The following is a 15439-nucleotide window of genomic DNA, read 5'->3' on the forward strand; positions in this document are numbered from 1 at the left end:
TACCTTTGTCCATTTCCCTCACTTCACCCCTGGGGGAAGTCCTGATCTCTCTGTTGTGCTCCACAGGCCTCTTGCGTTCATCTTCCATAGGGATTGCTATTCTCTACTGAAGCTATATCCTTGCAGTAGCCTAAAAGAGTGGTAGGGAGTGTCTTTCTTCTTTTCTAGCTCCAGCATCCAGCAAGTGCATATCATATGGTATGCACTCAGTGAAATTTGTTTGAACTTAACCAGATCTTGGGGAGAAGGGGTACAATCATTCATTGATTCAACATGTTTATTGAGAGGCTATTAAGTGCAAGGTTATGAGCTAGGCAGTGGGATGACCACCAAGAAGAAGGTGACCCAGGGCCTACTTTTGGTCTAGTGAAAGAGATGGGGCAACATAAGCACACAATTCTAATTCAGCTGCGTGAAGACTGCTGTGGACCTTAGGTCACAGTTCAGATTTTTTTTTTTGGATGAGCAAAGCGTGCCATTTTAGCTAGAGGGAAATGCACTAGGAAAGTCATTTACAAAATAAGTCAATTGCCCCAAATCACTGTGAAACCCAGAGTCACGCATAATTTCGACTTCCTTTCATGGTTATTGTCTTCACTTTCTAAAGTGGAAATGCTTTTCTGGTAAACAAGGTCAGTGTCTGGGGTAAAGAACAATAAGGTGAGATAACTCATGTAAGGTAACCAGGTCAGAATCTGTATATACTCCATGAAAGTTGTCTTTCTCTGCTAAACTGCTGCTCCTAGACTGTCTTCTAAGCATTAAAACCAACCAACCAACAAACAAAAAACAACAAAAAACCTTGCTTGGTGTTAAATGATCTATATTAAGTTTAATCCAACTGTTATCTTTTTACCCTTCTCCATTTTCTTTAATATGACCTCTTTTCACAAAAGGTCGAGGAAGCTGGTAAAATGTAATGAAAACAGCAGATTCTCTGGGAGTCCGGCAGAGTTGGGTTTAGCACACAGGACAGTCACTACTACCAGAATCACTCTGGGCACGTAATTAAACTCCCAGTTTCCTCTTTCGTAAAATAAGTATAATAGTAAATGAGGAGATAATGTTTATGGAAAGCTCTGAACACAATATTCGACACGTAGTAAGAGCTCAGGAGAAGTTAGCTATTAAACGATTCTAAGAACTCAAGGTCTTGAAGGTATTATTTTCGTTCTGGCAACCAAAAGAATCGTTAAATGAAATCATTACTAAACCAAGTTGAACCTGAACGCGCACTTCCAGTAATTTGATCTCTCTGGGCCACCGTCTGCGAGCATGCGTAAAAGAGCGTGGCGGGACGTATGTGTCATGGCGAGCTCCATCTAAAGTCGCTGCAGTTTCCGGAGAGTGGCGTGTAGGTTCTCTTACTTTTGGCTGGCTTGTTATTTCGTGACTGCTGGGTAAGGGTGGCGGGTGGATCAGTGTGGGGCAGAGTTTGGCCAGAGTTCCTTTTACGGCGGAGCCTTGTTTCCCCAGTTTTAGTCTTTCCCGGGAGGTTTGCTGGTTTGTTTCGCAGTTAAAAGGGAACTTAACCGGCTGAGCTGGGGTAATTGGGAGGCAGGTAGCGCTGCCAGAAGTGAGGACGGGTCTTTGGCCTTATGTGCTGCAGGGCTGTAAGGAGTATTTAAGGGAACTCGTTTCGTATTGTCAAATCTAACTTCATTCGTTTTACCACTTTCTGCGTTAGTGAGTTTGTGGGACGGGACAAGGCTTTCACAGTTACCTAGCTTTCACAGAGCTGTATCTCAGACATTTAAACTGAAGTTGGTCTGAAGATCAGGTGTCTTGATTTTTCACTTTTCTTTCTTGTTTACTGATAAAACCTTTCTGAATCTCGGGACGATACGTGTCTTTGGTGTGTCAGGTGATGTGGATACTTACTTAATTGCCATATTTCTGTTATGTAGTTCTCGGTATTACTTGAATCACGCAGACGTGTTGTAGTGCTGGATAGTATTTATTAACTACTGCCAGACGCTGGATCTTAGTCATAGCAAATGTGGCAGATGTTAACACACCTGGCCTAATCAGAAAGAAATTGGGAGTAATATGGAACATCATTAACCCTGATGTATGAAGTAGCCTTTATGGAGTTTAATCCCTTTTAGGTAGTTTTAAAGAGCCCTTACCGTGGTTTTGTGAAGTTGTTGCGAGCTTGCTTTTTCTAATCAGTTTTCATTTTCCAGACTCATCTTTCAAGAAGATTTGAGACTAATTGCGAATAATCAAGGTACTCATTTATTTTAAGCCTTTTATGTTGGAGTGACGTGTTACATATTATAACGTGCAGAAAGGTAACCTAATTTTAATTTCTTAGTGATTTTGCCACCATCATTATCTGGAAACGCCAAGATCTCCCTATCACTAAATCCAAGAAACGTTTTCATTCATTTTACTTAACTTTGCATTACCTGCATTAAGCAGCGCTCACTGTGTCCACCGTCTTTCACATGCTCGCTTCCTTTTTCTTTTGTGACCCACTGATTTTCTTCTTCTCTAGTGGCTTCTTCTTGATCTCCATTATAGGCTGGTTCTCTTCTGTATGGCAGGTAAACATGGAGTTCCTTAAGGCTTGGTCCTGTCCTCTTTCCAATTAGAAGAAATTCTGTTCTCTTTCTCTGGGTGAGCTAATGCACAACCTCATCAACATTGTTGTTCTCTGTCTTTTTTATTCTAGCCATCCTAGTGTGTGTGAAGTGGTGTCTCATTGTGATTTTGATTTGTATTTTCTTGATAGCTAATGATGTTGACATCTCATCATGTTATTGGTCATTTGTATATCTTCTTTGGAGAAATGTCTGTTCAAATCCTTTTTTCATTGGGTTATTTTTCTGTTGTTGAGTTGTAAGTGTTCTATATGTATTCTGATACCAGATCTTTATCAGACATTTGATTTGCAAATATTTTCTCCAATTGTATGAGGTCTCTTTTCACTTTCTTGATGGTGTCCTTTGAAGCATGAAAGTCTTAAATATGAAAGTCTGACATGTAAGTCCAGTCTGTTTTTTCTTTTGTTGCTTATTCTTTTGGTGTCATAACTAAGAAACCAGTGCTTAATCTAATGTTATGAACATTTACACCTATCTTATCTTCTAAGATTTTTATAGCATTAGTTCTTAAATTTAGGTCTGCAATCAATTTGAGTTAATTTTTGTATGTGATGTGAAGTAGGAATCCAACTTCATTCTTTGCATGTGGCTATCCAGTTGTCCCAGCACCATTTGTTGAAAACACTACTCTTCTCCCCATTGAATTTTCTTGGCACCCTTGTTGAAAATCAGCTGACCAGGTAATACATTTTTGACAAGCATTCTGGATGATTTTTATGAAAGAATAACTCTAGGACAGTGATTCTCAAACTGTAGTGCACATCACAGTCACCTGGAGGGCGTGTTAAAGATTGCTGAGCTTTACTCAGAGTATCTGGTTCAGTAGATTTTGGGTGGGACCCCAGACTTCTCATTTCTAACAAGTTCCCCAGTGACCCTAATTGTGCTGGTGTGGGAACCGCACTGTGAAAACTACTGGTGTAGGACTTTGGTTCACAACTGTGGCGACACATATGAGAATTACTGGAAAGTTTAAAAAAATACTGATGTCCAGGCTCCGTTCTAGCGATTGATTCAACTAGTGCAGGGCTCAGTTGTCGGTAATTTTCCATCGCTCCTCAGGTGACCATAATGAACACTCAAGCCTGAGAACCTTTGCTGTAGGAGAACAGTGGTTCTCAATCAGAGGTGTATAGTGGAACCACCTGGGCAGGTTTTACCTTCCCATCCTCAAATTCCACTCTGGAGAATGGGGCCTGGGTATTTGCTGTTCTAAAGGTCTCCTAATAAATCACCTCTGTAAATAACCAGTACTCTATATTATTCTCTCTTCATCATTTTCAATATCTCCTTTTTTCACTTACTGTTTTTATTTCCTTTATTAAACTTGATTTCCTCTACCTTTGAGAAAAAACTTTATACGATCCTGTTGTTCCATTTAACTACTATCTTGTTTTCCTTTTATTCTCAAACTTTCATTATTATTCACTTATTTAATAATTTCTGAAGGCTAACAATTCCATTTACCAGTTTGTTGGCAGTAAGAGCTTAAGCTGATTAATAGTGATGAGTGAGTTTGTTCAGGTGCATATTATATGCAGCCAGGTTTAGGAACCTCTACATTATGTATTTGTCTCTCTTGTCTCCCTAGAGTGAATTTCTGGAAATGGAATTGCTGGGCAAAAGGATATATATTTTAAAGTTTGATATGTATTGCCAGATTGCCCTTCAGAAAGGGTATGTCAGTTTTACCATGCTTTCTGCTAACAGTTGGGTGTTTGTCAGTCTTTGTTATCAGTGGGGTAGATGGAAAATAACTCCTTGTTTAAACACATGCCCTTAGTGTGTTTGAGCATTCTTTCCTATGCTGAACGGCTATTTACATTTCTTAAGTGTGTTGCCGGTTTTGCCTTTGCCCATTTTTTTCTGGAATGTTTTTCTTTCTTAGGGTTGCCTTAGACTCTTGTATTATTTGTGCTTTGCCAATGAGGCAGAGCCATGTGGGGAGAGCTTGGTGTTGAGACAGGGCCTAGGTTCTAATTTTAGCTCTATCAGTGGACAAATCTTTTAGCTCCTCTGGACTTCAGTTCTGTAAAATAAGAGGCTTAGCAGTGTTCCTTGCTTCCCTAACTCTGATATTGTATGTCTACTGCAGTGGACGGACCCCTCTCATCTCTCTTCTTCCATACTGTTTCCCTTCAGTGGATCCATAAGCAATTGTGTATGGGATGTAAATATTGTGTAATTAAAAAAAATTAAAATATGTCATTCAATTTATAATCCTTCAGTAGTTCTTTAGTAACATTGAAAGGCACTACCTGGTCTTAGCCTTTCTCACTTAACTTTGTTATTTCATAGAATCATAGTTTATAGAAGAAGCCGTAGGGGTTAGGTATTTATTTCACCTTCCCACCTACTGTAAGAATTTCCTCCTGTGTTATAGAAAGGCTAGCTAAATTCAGCTTAAGCAAGTGTTTATGTATCCATTCATTCAACAGATATTCTGCGCCTGCTGTGTGCTAGGCATTGTTACAGGTGTTGTAGATACAGTGGTGAAAAAGAGATGACACCCTTGTTCTTATGGCGCTTACACTGTAGTGAGAAAGACAGATGCACTTATATACCTACCTGGAGTCAGGTAGGTAAGTGTTATGAAGAAAAATGAAGCGTAAAGTGGGTTAGAGGCCGGTGAGAATGTGTGGGATGCCTAGTCAGTGTGTGCTTATTTTAGATAGGGTGATTAGGAAAAGGCCTCTCCAAGGTGTCATTTGAGTAGAGAAGTAGGCAGCAAGGCATACGAATATCTGGGGATGATATTCAAGGCAGAGGAACAGCAAGTGTGAAGGCCCTGAGTCAGAAGCTAGTTTGGCCTGCTCAGAGAATGTCTGAAAAATTATTACAGTTGGGGTAGAGTGGGAGGTAGCAGAGGGGGCATATTTTGTTAGACTGGGTAGTGTACAGTAAAAAGTATTTATTGAGAAGCTGCAGTGTGCTAGACAGTTCTAGGCACCACCTGGGATAAAGCAGTGAACAAAGCACCCAAAAGCCTTTACCTCAAATCCAAGCAGAAAGAGATAGTAACAAAATAATGAAGATATTTTCATGGAGGAAGAAGTTTTCCTCTACCCTTCTAGGTTCTTCTGGCTGGTCTAAGAATTAAACTGACAGATTAACAGGAGGCTAATCAAACGAAAGTTTAATAACGTATACATGGGAGACCCAGGCAAACAGTAACTCTCCCAAGTGGTTGAAACCGTTGCCTTAAACCCTTCTGTCTTCAGCTAAAGACAAAAGGGTCTTGTGGGTAGTGGTTTGGGACCTCAGAGGGGAGGAAGGCAGTTGCCATGCCATGGAAAAGCAAATGTTTGGTAACAGAGGAATTTTAACAAACAGACTTTGCTAGGTTCCTCCCTGTCTGCGCACATGTAGTTCATACTCTAGTTAATCTGTGGTGATTACTCCCTTCCTGGAACAGGTGCTCTGTTTACATTCTTTTAGGCATTTATGGGGAAGGTCAGAGTTTCTTCCTGAATCTTTTGGTCCTTGATTGTTTTCAGCTCAAAATAATCTGCATGGCAGGCAGACATTTTGGGGTGGCACGTTTGCTCCCCTGTAATATCTAAGCAGGTGGTGAACTGCTGTGGTAAGGAAACAAGGCGGGGAAGGCGGATAGGAGGCGTGTGTACGTGGTGAGGTGGGAGTTGCTCAGGAAGGCCTCACTGGTGACATTTGAAAAAAGTCCCAAAGGACTTGAAGGCATTCCAGGCAAGACGAAGACCTTGAGATGAGTGTGTGCCTGGTGAGTGTGAACTAGCCAGGGTGCCCGTGTGGCCGAGTGGAGTGAGAGGGGAGAGCGGTAGGAAGTGGGGTCCCAGAGGTAACAGGAAGCTGATTATGTCCGAGTAGAACTCTGTAGCAGTTTTTACTCTGGGGCTTTTTACTCTGAGGTGGAATACCAAGGGAAGGTTTTGATCAGAAGCCTGAGAAGAATTTAGGTTTTAAAGGGATCCCTGGCTTACGTGCTGCAAGTGTCTTTTGGGAATTAAGGGTAGAAGCAGGGTGACTATTACAGTAATCCAGTCAAGAGTTACTGTTGGTTTGGACCAAGAATGTAACAGTGGGTACGGTCAGAAGTAGATTCTGAATATATTTGGAAGGTCAAGCCAGCAGGCTTTTGTTGGTGGGTTGGATTTAGGGTGAAGGAAAGAGACGAGTCAGGGATGGATCCAGGATTTTTGGCCTGAGTGGGTGGAAGGTTGGGATTGCCTTCAAGCGAGATGGGGAAAGTTCTGGGAGGATCTGGTGTGATGTTGTTGGTTGCAGGTGGGGTAAGGTGGGGAGAGGATCAAGAGTTTTGTTTTTGACCTTTTAATTCTGAAGTAACTATTAGACATTCAAGCAGGCGTGTTGAATAGGCAGTTGGACATCTGAGCCTGAAGTTCAGGGGAGGACTGGGGCTGGTCACATAAGCATACAGTTGGTATTGCAAGGCCTTGGGACTGGATGAGATCACCTAGGGTGTGTCTGTAACTAGAGAAGAGAAGTCCTGTAACGGAGCCCTGGGGGCATTCCGACATTGAGAAGTTGGAGAGTTGAGGAGGAACCAGCAAAGGAGACTTGGGGAGTGGTTGACGTGGTAGGAGGAGAACTCAGAATGTGGGATTCCAGGAGCCAGTGAAGAAGATCGCTTTAGGAGGGAAAGCATGGACCGTAGTGTCAGATGCTGCAGACCGGGTCAGGCGAGATGGCTGAGAATTGACCACCGTGTACACTGTTGTGAGTCACTGAAATCAGGACAGCAGTTTTGGTGGAGTGGTTGGGGTGAAAGCCCGGTTTAGTAGAGAATGGGAGGGGGAAATTGGAGACAGTTCTTGCAAGGACTTTTCTTTTCTTTCTTTTCTTTTTTTTTTTGCGGTACGTGGGCCTCTCATTGTTGTGGCCTCTCCCATTGAGGAACACAGGCTCCAGACGCGCAGGCTCAGCGGCCATAGCCCACGGGCCCGGCCGCTCCGCGGCATGTGGGATCCTCCCAGACCGGGCACGAACACGTGTCCCCTGCACCAGCAGGCGGCCTCTCAACCACTGCACCACCAGGGAAGCCCAGGAGTTTTCTTTTAAAGGAGAGAAATGTGGTGGAGTTAGTAGGTAGAGGAAGTGGGGTCCAGGATAAGGTTTTTGTTTTTCAAATGGGAGAAATAACAGTATGTTTATACCCAGATAGTAATGATTCAGTAAAGAGACAATTAGTGATGATGCAAGAAGAGGAAGCATGGCTGGAATTCTGTGCTGGAGCAGGTCAGAGTAGAGGGATTGCTCTAAGGGGGGTGGGCAGTTCATTCACTGTAACAGATTGATATGTGGGCAAAGACCCATTTCCCGGTAAGAGAATGAAGTCATCCATGTGTACAGGATGTGGGAGGGGGTCTGAGGGTTGGCTTCATTCAGGCCTTCTGTTTTCAGTACCGTCTGCAGCCTCATGAACAGGAGATCTGTGAGAAATTAGTTTTCAGAAAACTCCTAAGATCAGCGAGTTTAAGTTTCTTTACCGCAGCGCTTCCCAGTCTTTGCTCTACTAATGCATACTGGGAGCCTGTAAGACGCAGACTGTCCCAAATTTATTTGACCACAGAACTGTGTCTTCACTGATAGTCAATAAATAGAACGAATTTGGGAAAGACTAACCTAGTTCATTTCACCTTACCTGTAGTTTGCTGAGTCGGCCAGGGCTCTCGTTCGCAAGAACAGAAGCCCGAACTCAAGTGAATTTGAGCCACAGAGGGAATTTATTAGCTCACGTGACTGGGCAGGGCAGGGCTGCATCCGGCTGCAGGCATTGGTTGGACCCAGTTGCTCAAATAATGTCAGTATTGCTCGTTGTCTCTCCAGCTCTTAGAAGGCTTTCCTGCCTTGGGTAGGTTTCTGCTTTGTGGCAGGCAAGATGGCCCCCAGTATCCTCAAGTTGACAGGCTCCTAACGTAGTCACTTCAGTGAAAGAGAAGCCAGCTCTCCTGTTAGCCCTGGCATAGAAGTTCTCGTGATGATTCTCATTGGCTCGGCTTGTCACGTCCAAACCTGCACCAATCGTTGTGGCCCAGAGGATGAATTATTCTGGCAATGGGTCTCATGTGCCATGGCTGCATCTGGGGAAGGAGGAGGCCTGTGACTGACAGTCCTACTCTGACCACGTGGTACGGGTGTTCACTATCATTTGAACAGTTCTTGACTGATTGCCATCTGGGCTATTTCTGATCTTGTGTTCTTCTAAGCAATGTAAAGCTAGCTGAGATTTGAACACAGATTTGTCTGATTTACAGGGCCTAGTTTGTCATACTTGTAAAGAGTGCATTACAGCCAAGGGCACAAAATGAGCCTGGCTGGAAATGCTCTGTTAATGGAAAGATGGGTATCTGACAAATGAAGAGAAGGAAAATTCATCAGAAAGACTCGAGACCAGAGGAGAGTGTAGGACCCGTAACTGGTTTAGGCGACCCGGATGAAAAGTGGTCGTTCCGGGTAATTAAGTAGGCCGTAGAGTCTCGCACAGCACGTGGGCTCAGGCTCATCTACTGTGGAGTCTTTGAGCTGCTCTGGGTAAGTTAGCTTCTCTGTGTTTTAGATCACTCTTCATTTTTTTTTTTTTATTTGGCTGTGCCACGCGGCTTATGGGATTTTAGTTCCCCGACCAGGGATGGAACCCAGGCCCTCGGCAGTGAGAGTGCGGAGTCCTAACCACTGGACAGCCAGGGAATTCCCTGGATTACTCTTTAAAGTGAGCATAACACCGCCACCTACCTCCTGGAGTTGTTGTGAATGGTTAATGAGATGATGCTGTGAAGCCCTTGCTTCCTGTCTGGACACAGTATTGGTGGAGGTCTGCCGGTAAGTGTCCTCAAGTGTCGGCAGACCTCGTTTTCCTGTGCTTCGCAGATGTTGCCTTTTTTTGTTTTTACACATTGAAGCTTTGTGGCAACCTGGCATCCAGCATGTCTGTCGGTGCCATTTTTCCAACAGCATTTACTCTGTGTCTCTGTGCCACATTTTGGTAATTCTCGCAGTATTTCAAACTCTTTCGTTATTGTTGTATTTGTTATGGTGATCTGTAATCATTTATCTTTGTTACTCTTGTAATTGTTTTGGGGCGCCTTGAACTACGCCTGTATGAGATAGCGAACTTTATTGGTAAATGTGTGCTCCTACTTAAACCAACTGGCCCTTCCCCCATCTCTCCCCCTTTCCTCGTGCCTCCTTATTCCCTGAGACTCACCAATACTGAAATTAGGCCAGTCAATAACCTGACAGTGGCCTCTAGGTGTCCAAGTGAAAGGAAGAATTGCGTGTCTCTCAGTTTAAATAAACTAGAAGTGATTAAGCTTAATGAGGAAGCCGAGATAGCCTGAAAGCTAGGCTTCTTGTGCCAGTTAGCCAAATTGTGAATGTAAAGGAAGAGTTCTTGAGGGATATTAAAACAGATCCTCCAGTGAACACATGGATGATAAAAAAGCAAAACAGGCTTATTGCTGATATGGAGAAAGTTTGAGTGGTGTGGATAGAAGATCAAACCAGCTGCAACGTTCCCTTAAGCCAAAGCCTAATCCTGAGCAAGGCCCTGACTCTGTTCAATTCGGTGCAGGCTGATGGAGGTGAGGAAGCTACAGAAGAAACGTTTGAAGCTAGCAGAGGTTGGTTCATGAGATTTAAGGAAAGAAGCCGTCTCCATATGTAAAAGTGCAAGGTGAAGAAGCAAGTGCTGATGGAGAAGCTGCAGCAAGTTACCCAGAAGGTCCAGACGATCTAGCTGAGATAATTACAGTGGCTCAGTGCCTGGTTTCAAAACTTCAAAGCACAGACTGACTCTCTTGTCGGGGCTAATACAGCTGATAATGATAAGTTGAAGCCAGTGCTCATTTACCGTTCCGGAAATCCTAGGGCCCTTAAGACTTCTACTAAATCTTCCCTGCCTGTGCTCTGTAAATGGAACAACAAAGCCTGGATGACAGCACATCTGTTTATGACATGGTTTACTGAATACTTTAAGCCCACTATTGAGACCTACTGTCTAGAAAAAACATTCCTTTGAAAATATTAACTGCTCATTGACAGTACACCTGGTCACCCAAGAGCTCTGATGGAGATATACAAGGAGATTAATGTTTTTCATGCTGCTAACACAGCATCCATTCCGCAGCCCATGGGTCAAGTAGTAATTTTGACTTTCAAGTGTTACTATTGAAGAAATGTATTTCATAAGGCTAAGCTGCTAGATAGTGATTCCTCTGATGGATCTGGGCCAAGTAAATTGAAAACCTTTTGGAAAGGATTCACCATTCAAGGTGCCCTTGAGGACATTTGTGATTCATAGGAGGAGGTCAAAATTTCAACATTAACAGGAGTTTGGAACAAGTCGATTCCAACTTTCATGGATGACTTTGAGGGGTTCAAGGTTTCGTGGAGGAGATAACTGCGGATGTGGTGGAATTAGCAAGAGAACTAGAATTAGAAGTGGAGTCTGAAAATGTGACTGAATTGCTGCGATCTCATGGTAAAACGTGGATGGACGAGGAGTTGCTTCTTATGGATGAGCAAGGAAAGTGATCTCTTGAGATGGAATCTGCTCCTGGTGAAGATGCTGTGAAGATTGTTGAAATGACAACAAAGGATTTAGAATATTATGTAAACTTAGTTAATAAAGCAGAGGCAAGGTTTGAGAGAATCGACTTTAATTTCAAAAGAAGCTCTACTGTGGGTAAAATGCTGTCAAACAGCATTGCATGCTTATAGAGAAACTGTTCATGAAAGGAAGAGTCAATTGATGAGGCAGACGTCACTGTTCTCTTATTTTAAGAATTCCCACAGCCACCCCCCTTCAGCAGCCACCACCCTGACCAGTCAGTAGCCATCAACATGGAGGCAAGACCCTCCACCAGCAAAAAGATTATAATTCTCTGAAGGCTCAGATGGTGGTTAACTTTTTTTTAGCAACAAAGTATTTTAAAATTAAGGCATATACATAGTTTTTTTTAGATATAATGCTATTTCACACTTAATAGACTATAGTGTAAACATAACTTTTATGTGCACTGGAAAATCAAAAAATTCATGTGACTCCCTTTATTATGACATTCGCCTTATTGTGGTGGTCTGGAGCTGAACCTGCAGTTATCTTTGAGTTCTGCCTGCACGTTTCATTTTTCAGGTAGCTTTTTTTCTTAAGTATTTTATTTTAACATAATTGTAGATTTACTTAGTTATAAAAGTTATGTGGAGATGCTGTACACTTTACCCAGGTCTCCCCCAAAGGTAGCATCTTGCAAAACTGTAATATGTACCGTATCACAACCTGGATATCGGCATGATGCGGTCAGGATGCAGAACATTTCTGTCACCACAAGGATCGCGCACGCTGACCTCTCAAGTATGTTATATAAATGTAATCATACAGTAGGTAACCTTTTGCACTTGGCTCTATTCACTGAACAGAATTCTCGGGCGATTCATCCAGGTTGTTACCTGTGTCAATAGTTCATTCCTTTCTGTTGCTGAGTAGTATTCCGTGGTATTGGATGTGCCTCAGTTTACTTAACTATTCAACCGTTGAAGGGCATCTGGGTTGTTTTCAGGTTTCAGCTCTTAGAAAGCTGCTGTAAATATTTATTTTAGGTTTTTATGTGACTGTCTTAATATTTCTCCTGGATAAACACTTAGAAGTACAGTTGCTGGGTCGCATTGTAGTTTCATGATTAGTTTAAGAAAATGCCAAACTGTTTTCCGGAGCAGCTGTACCATTTTATATTCCCACCAGGGCTGTACGAGTGATCCAGTTTCTCCACATCCTTGCCAGCATTTAGTGTGATAGCTATGCAGTGCTGTCTCATTGTGGTTTTAGTGTATGTTTCTCTGATGGCTGGTCATGTTGAGTCTCTTTTCAGGGGCTTATTTTTCCCTCTGGATATCCTCTTAGGTGAAATATCTCTTTGTCTTTTGTCTATTTTCTAACTGAATTTTTTTCTTTTCTTTCTTTTTCCTTTTTTTTACTATTCTGTTTTGAGTTCTAGATACTAGTCCTTTGTCAGATATGTAGTTTGCAAATATGTTTTTCTCAGTCTACAGCTTGACGTCTCATCTCTCAAAAGGGTCTTTTGCAGAGTAAAAGTCTTTAATTTTGGTGATGTCTGGGCTTGTTAATTTTTCTTTTTATGGATGGTGCTTTTGGTGTCAAGTCTAAAAACAACTCACTTAGTTCTAGATCCAGAAGACTTTCTCTTACGATTTTTTTCTATAAGTTTATAGTTTTGTTTTACATTTTAGTCCAGGATCTATTTGAATTAAGTTTTGTATAAGGTATGAGACTTAGGTGGTTGTTCATTTATTTGTCTATAAATGTCCAGTTGCTTGAGCAGAAATTATTGAAAAGGCTATCTTTCCTCCACTGAATTGTGTTTTGCAGTTTTGTGTTTTTGTGGTGTTTGTGTGGAGTGGAATGGTTATTGTCTAAAAGTTTTCTGTCTTGTTAGGCTGCCACTTTTCTGGTTCTTTGGCAACAGAACAGGCTTTTGTTTTGTTCAGGGCTTTTATTGTCTGCACCTGTTGGCATTTCTGGGTTGCTGGCTTCTTCAGCTCCAAGTCTGGGATATAGGAGGCAAAGCAAAACCCAAGGAGCTCACCATGGTGGTGTAACTTGGATTGCAAGGTCCCTAGCCGGTCTGCCTTCTCTCCATCTTTCAAAGTGTTCTTATGTTTACTTTACATATATGTCTGGAGTTCTAGTTGTACTTAGTGGGAGGGATAGGGAAAATATGTTTATTTCATCTTCCTGGAAGCAGTGTCCACATTTTCTTTTCTTAATTATAAAAAATTTGAACATTCAGGAAAGTAGAATTGGATAATAAACACCAACATGTCTATTTCCTAGATTTAAGAGTTGTAAATGTTTCCCCATGTCTTAATATATTTTTTATTGTTTTAAAATAAATTATAGACGTAATATTTACCTCCACATATTCAGTATGCATCTCTAAAAAATAAGATTTTAAACATAAAGACAATACTTTATATCTAATGATTTTTAGCAATATCCAAATACTATCTAATACCCAGTTCGTATTCTGATTTCCCTAATTGTTCCCAAAATGTCTTACAGTTGTTTGGACAAAGTAAGACCTGATCAAGAGCATGAAGTGTGTTCATATTATCTTCTAAGTATCCTTTAATCTTGAACAGTTTCTTTCCTGCTTTTTTCTCCATGACACTGATTTGTTGAAGAAATAGTTCCAGTTGAACCCTGGAATGTCCCACTATCAATAAGATTTATCTGGTGTTTCTTTTACTGTATCTCCTGTATTTTCTGTAAACTTGAAGTTAAAATCTAAAGGCTTTATTAGATTCAAGTTTGGCGAGAATATTTCACGGGTGATGTTATGTTGAACAGATTTTCTGAGGGACTCATGCTTGAATCGTTTATAACTTTTTTATGTGATAGAGAAGATGCCTTCTGCATCCTGTGATACACTCCTGGATGACATAGAAGATATTGTGTCACAAGAAGATTCAAAGCCCCAAGATAGGCATTTTGTGAGAAAGCACGTTGTTCCCAAGGTGCGAAGGCGAAATACCCAAAAATATTTGCAAGATGAAAACAGTCCACCAAGTGATAGGTAAGCTTTTCTTTTCTTTTGAAATTATATTCAGTATCATACCAGGGGAGAGGCTGGCACTACTGTATATGATATACGTAATGTCTCTTTTAAAAAAACCTTTGAGGGACTTCCCTGGTGGCCCAGTGGTTGAGAGTCCGCCTGCCGATGCAGGGGACGCAGGTTCGTGCCCCGGTCTGGGAGGATCCCACATGCCGCAGAGCAGCTGGCCCGTGAGCCATGGCCGCTGAGCCTGCGTGTCCGGAGCCTGTGCTCCGCAATGGGAGAGGCCACAGCAGTGAGAGGCCCGCGTACCACAAAAAAACAAAACAAAACAAAACAAAAACAACTTTGAAATTTTGAAAGGAATTGTGTAATGTTTTTTTGTTTTGTTTTGTTTTTTGAATGGTTTTAAATTTAGCAAAGTCATTGACTAAAGAAGAAAAAGATGTCAAATTGCAAGTTTCTTAAAGGCAGGGCCTAGGGCAGTATTTGGCACAAAGATAGCTCCCCCCCTGCACCCTCCCCTGGCTGGATGTCTTTGCTGTTACAGTAGTTGGTGTGTAATTGTTACTCCCACATTAAAAATTTTATTGGAATTTGTGATTCTTATGAGATAGTGGTGGTTTGGGCATTTGGGTTTTCTTAGCAAATTTACAGATACTTGTGGATCATCTAAAGGCATTGGGCACAAATTATTGTGCTGTTTACACTGTTATATTAGGTCTCTAGTGAAATTCTAATACAACATAGCCAGAAAGGAATATGCAGTTATATAGTTTTAATATGCTTATATTTGTTTACCTAGTAAATTGTTGAGAGTTTTAATACACTTGATTATTTTGTTTGGAACAGATTCATAAGATGTATGAATTTAAAATTTGCTTATATTTTAATGAATGAAGTTTATTAAGTTTGTCCTAAACATGTCGTTAAAGTAATGTCTATTTAATTATTAATTATTAGGGCAATCCAAGTTGAAAGTCCTTTTATTTCCTTTGTAAAAATATTACATTTTTCAGAACTGTATTTTTATATATGGAATGCTTTGAATAGTGCTGTAGGGTGACAGATTTTCATTTTGATTCAGTTATTTATATCTGTAAGTTATAAAATAAAGATTGTAACTAGTATATAGTAGTCTTTAGATGTATTTAACTTTATTTGCCATTGCTGCTAGAACCATTTTCTGTGCTATTGTTATTTGTTTGTACCTTTCCAGGAGTTGAACTTAGTGGTAATATTTAGTAGTATTGAATT

At 41.3% G+C, this 15439-nt stretch overlaps 1 protein-coding gene across 1 annotated transcript in view; it reads left to right on the top strand.

Moving 5' to 3' along the window:
* Positions 1–1271: 1271 nt before the first annotated feature.
* Positions 1272–15439, top strand: part of CDKAL1 (CDKAL1 threonylcarbamoyladenosine tRNA methylthiotransferase) — a 624055-nt gene continuing 609887 nt past the window's right edge. Inside the window, exons 1-3 of the mRNA XM_024740415.1 lie at positions 1272–1354; positions 2187–2230; positions 14026–14200. Coding sequence (XP_024596183.1) covers positions 1302–1354; positions 2187–2230; positions 14026–14200 — 272 coding nt within the window. The 5' untranslated portion in view covers positions 1272–1301. The remainder of the gene's footprint in view (positions 1355–2186; positions 2231–14025; positions 14201–15439) is intronic.

Source organism: Neophocaena asiaeorientalis, unplaced genomic scaffold (assembly GCF_003031525.2).
Source record: "Neophocaena asiaeorientalis asiaeorientalis breed wild unplaced genomic scaffold, Neophocaena_asiaeorientalis_V1.1 scaffold273, whole genome shotgun sequence".
NCBI classification, from domain to species: domain Eukaryota; kingdom Metazoa; phylum Chordata; class Mammalia; order Artiodactyla; family Phocoenidae; genus Neophocaena; species Neophocaena asiaeorientalis.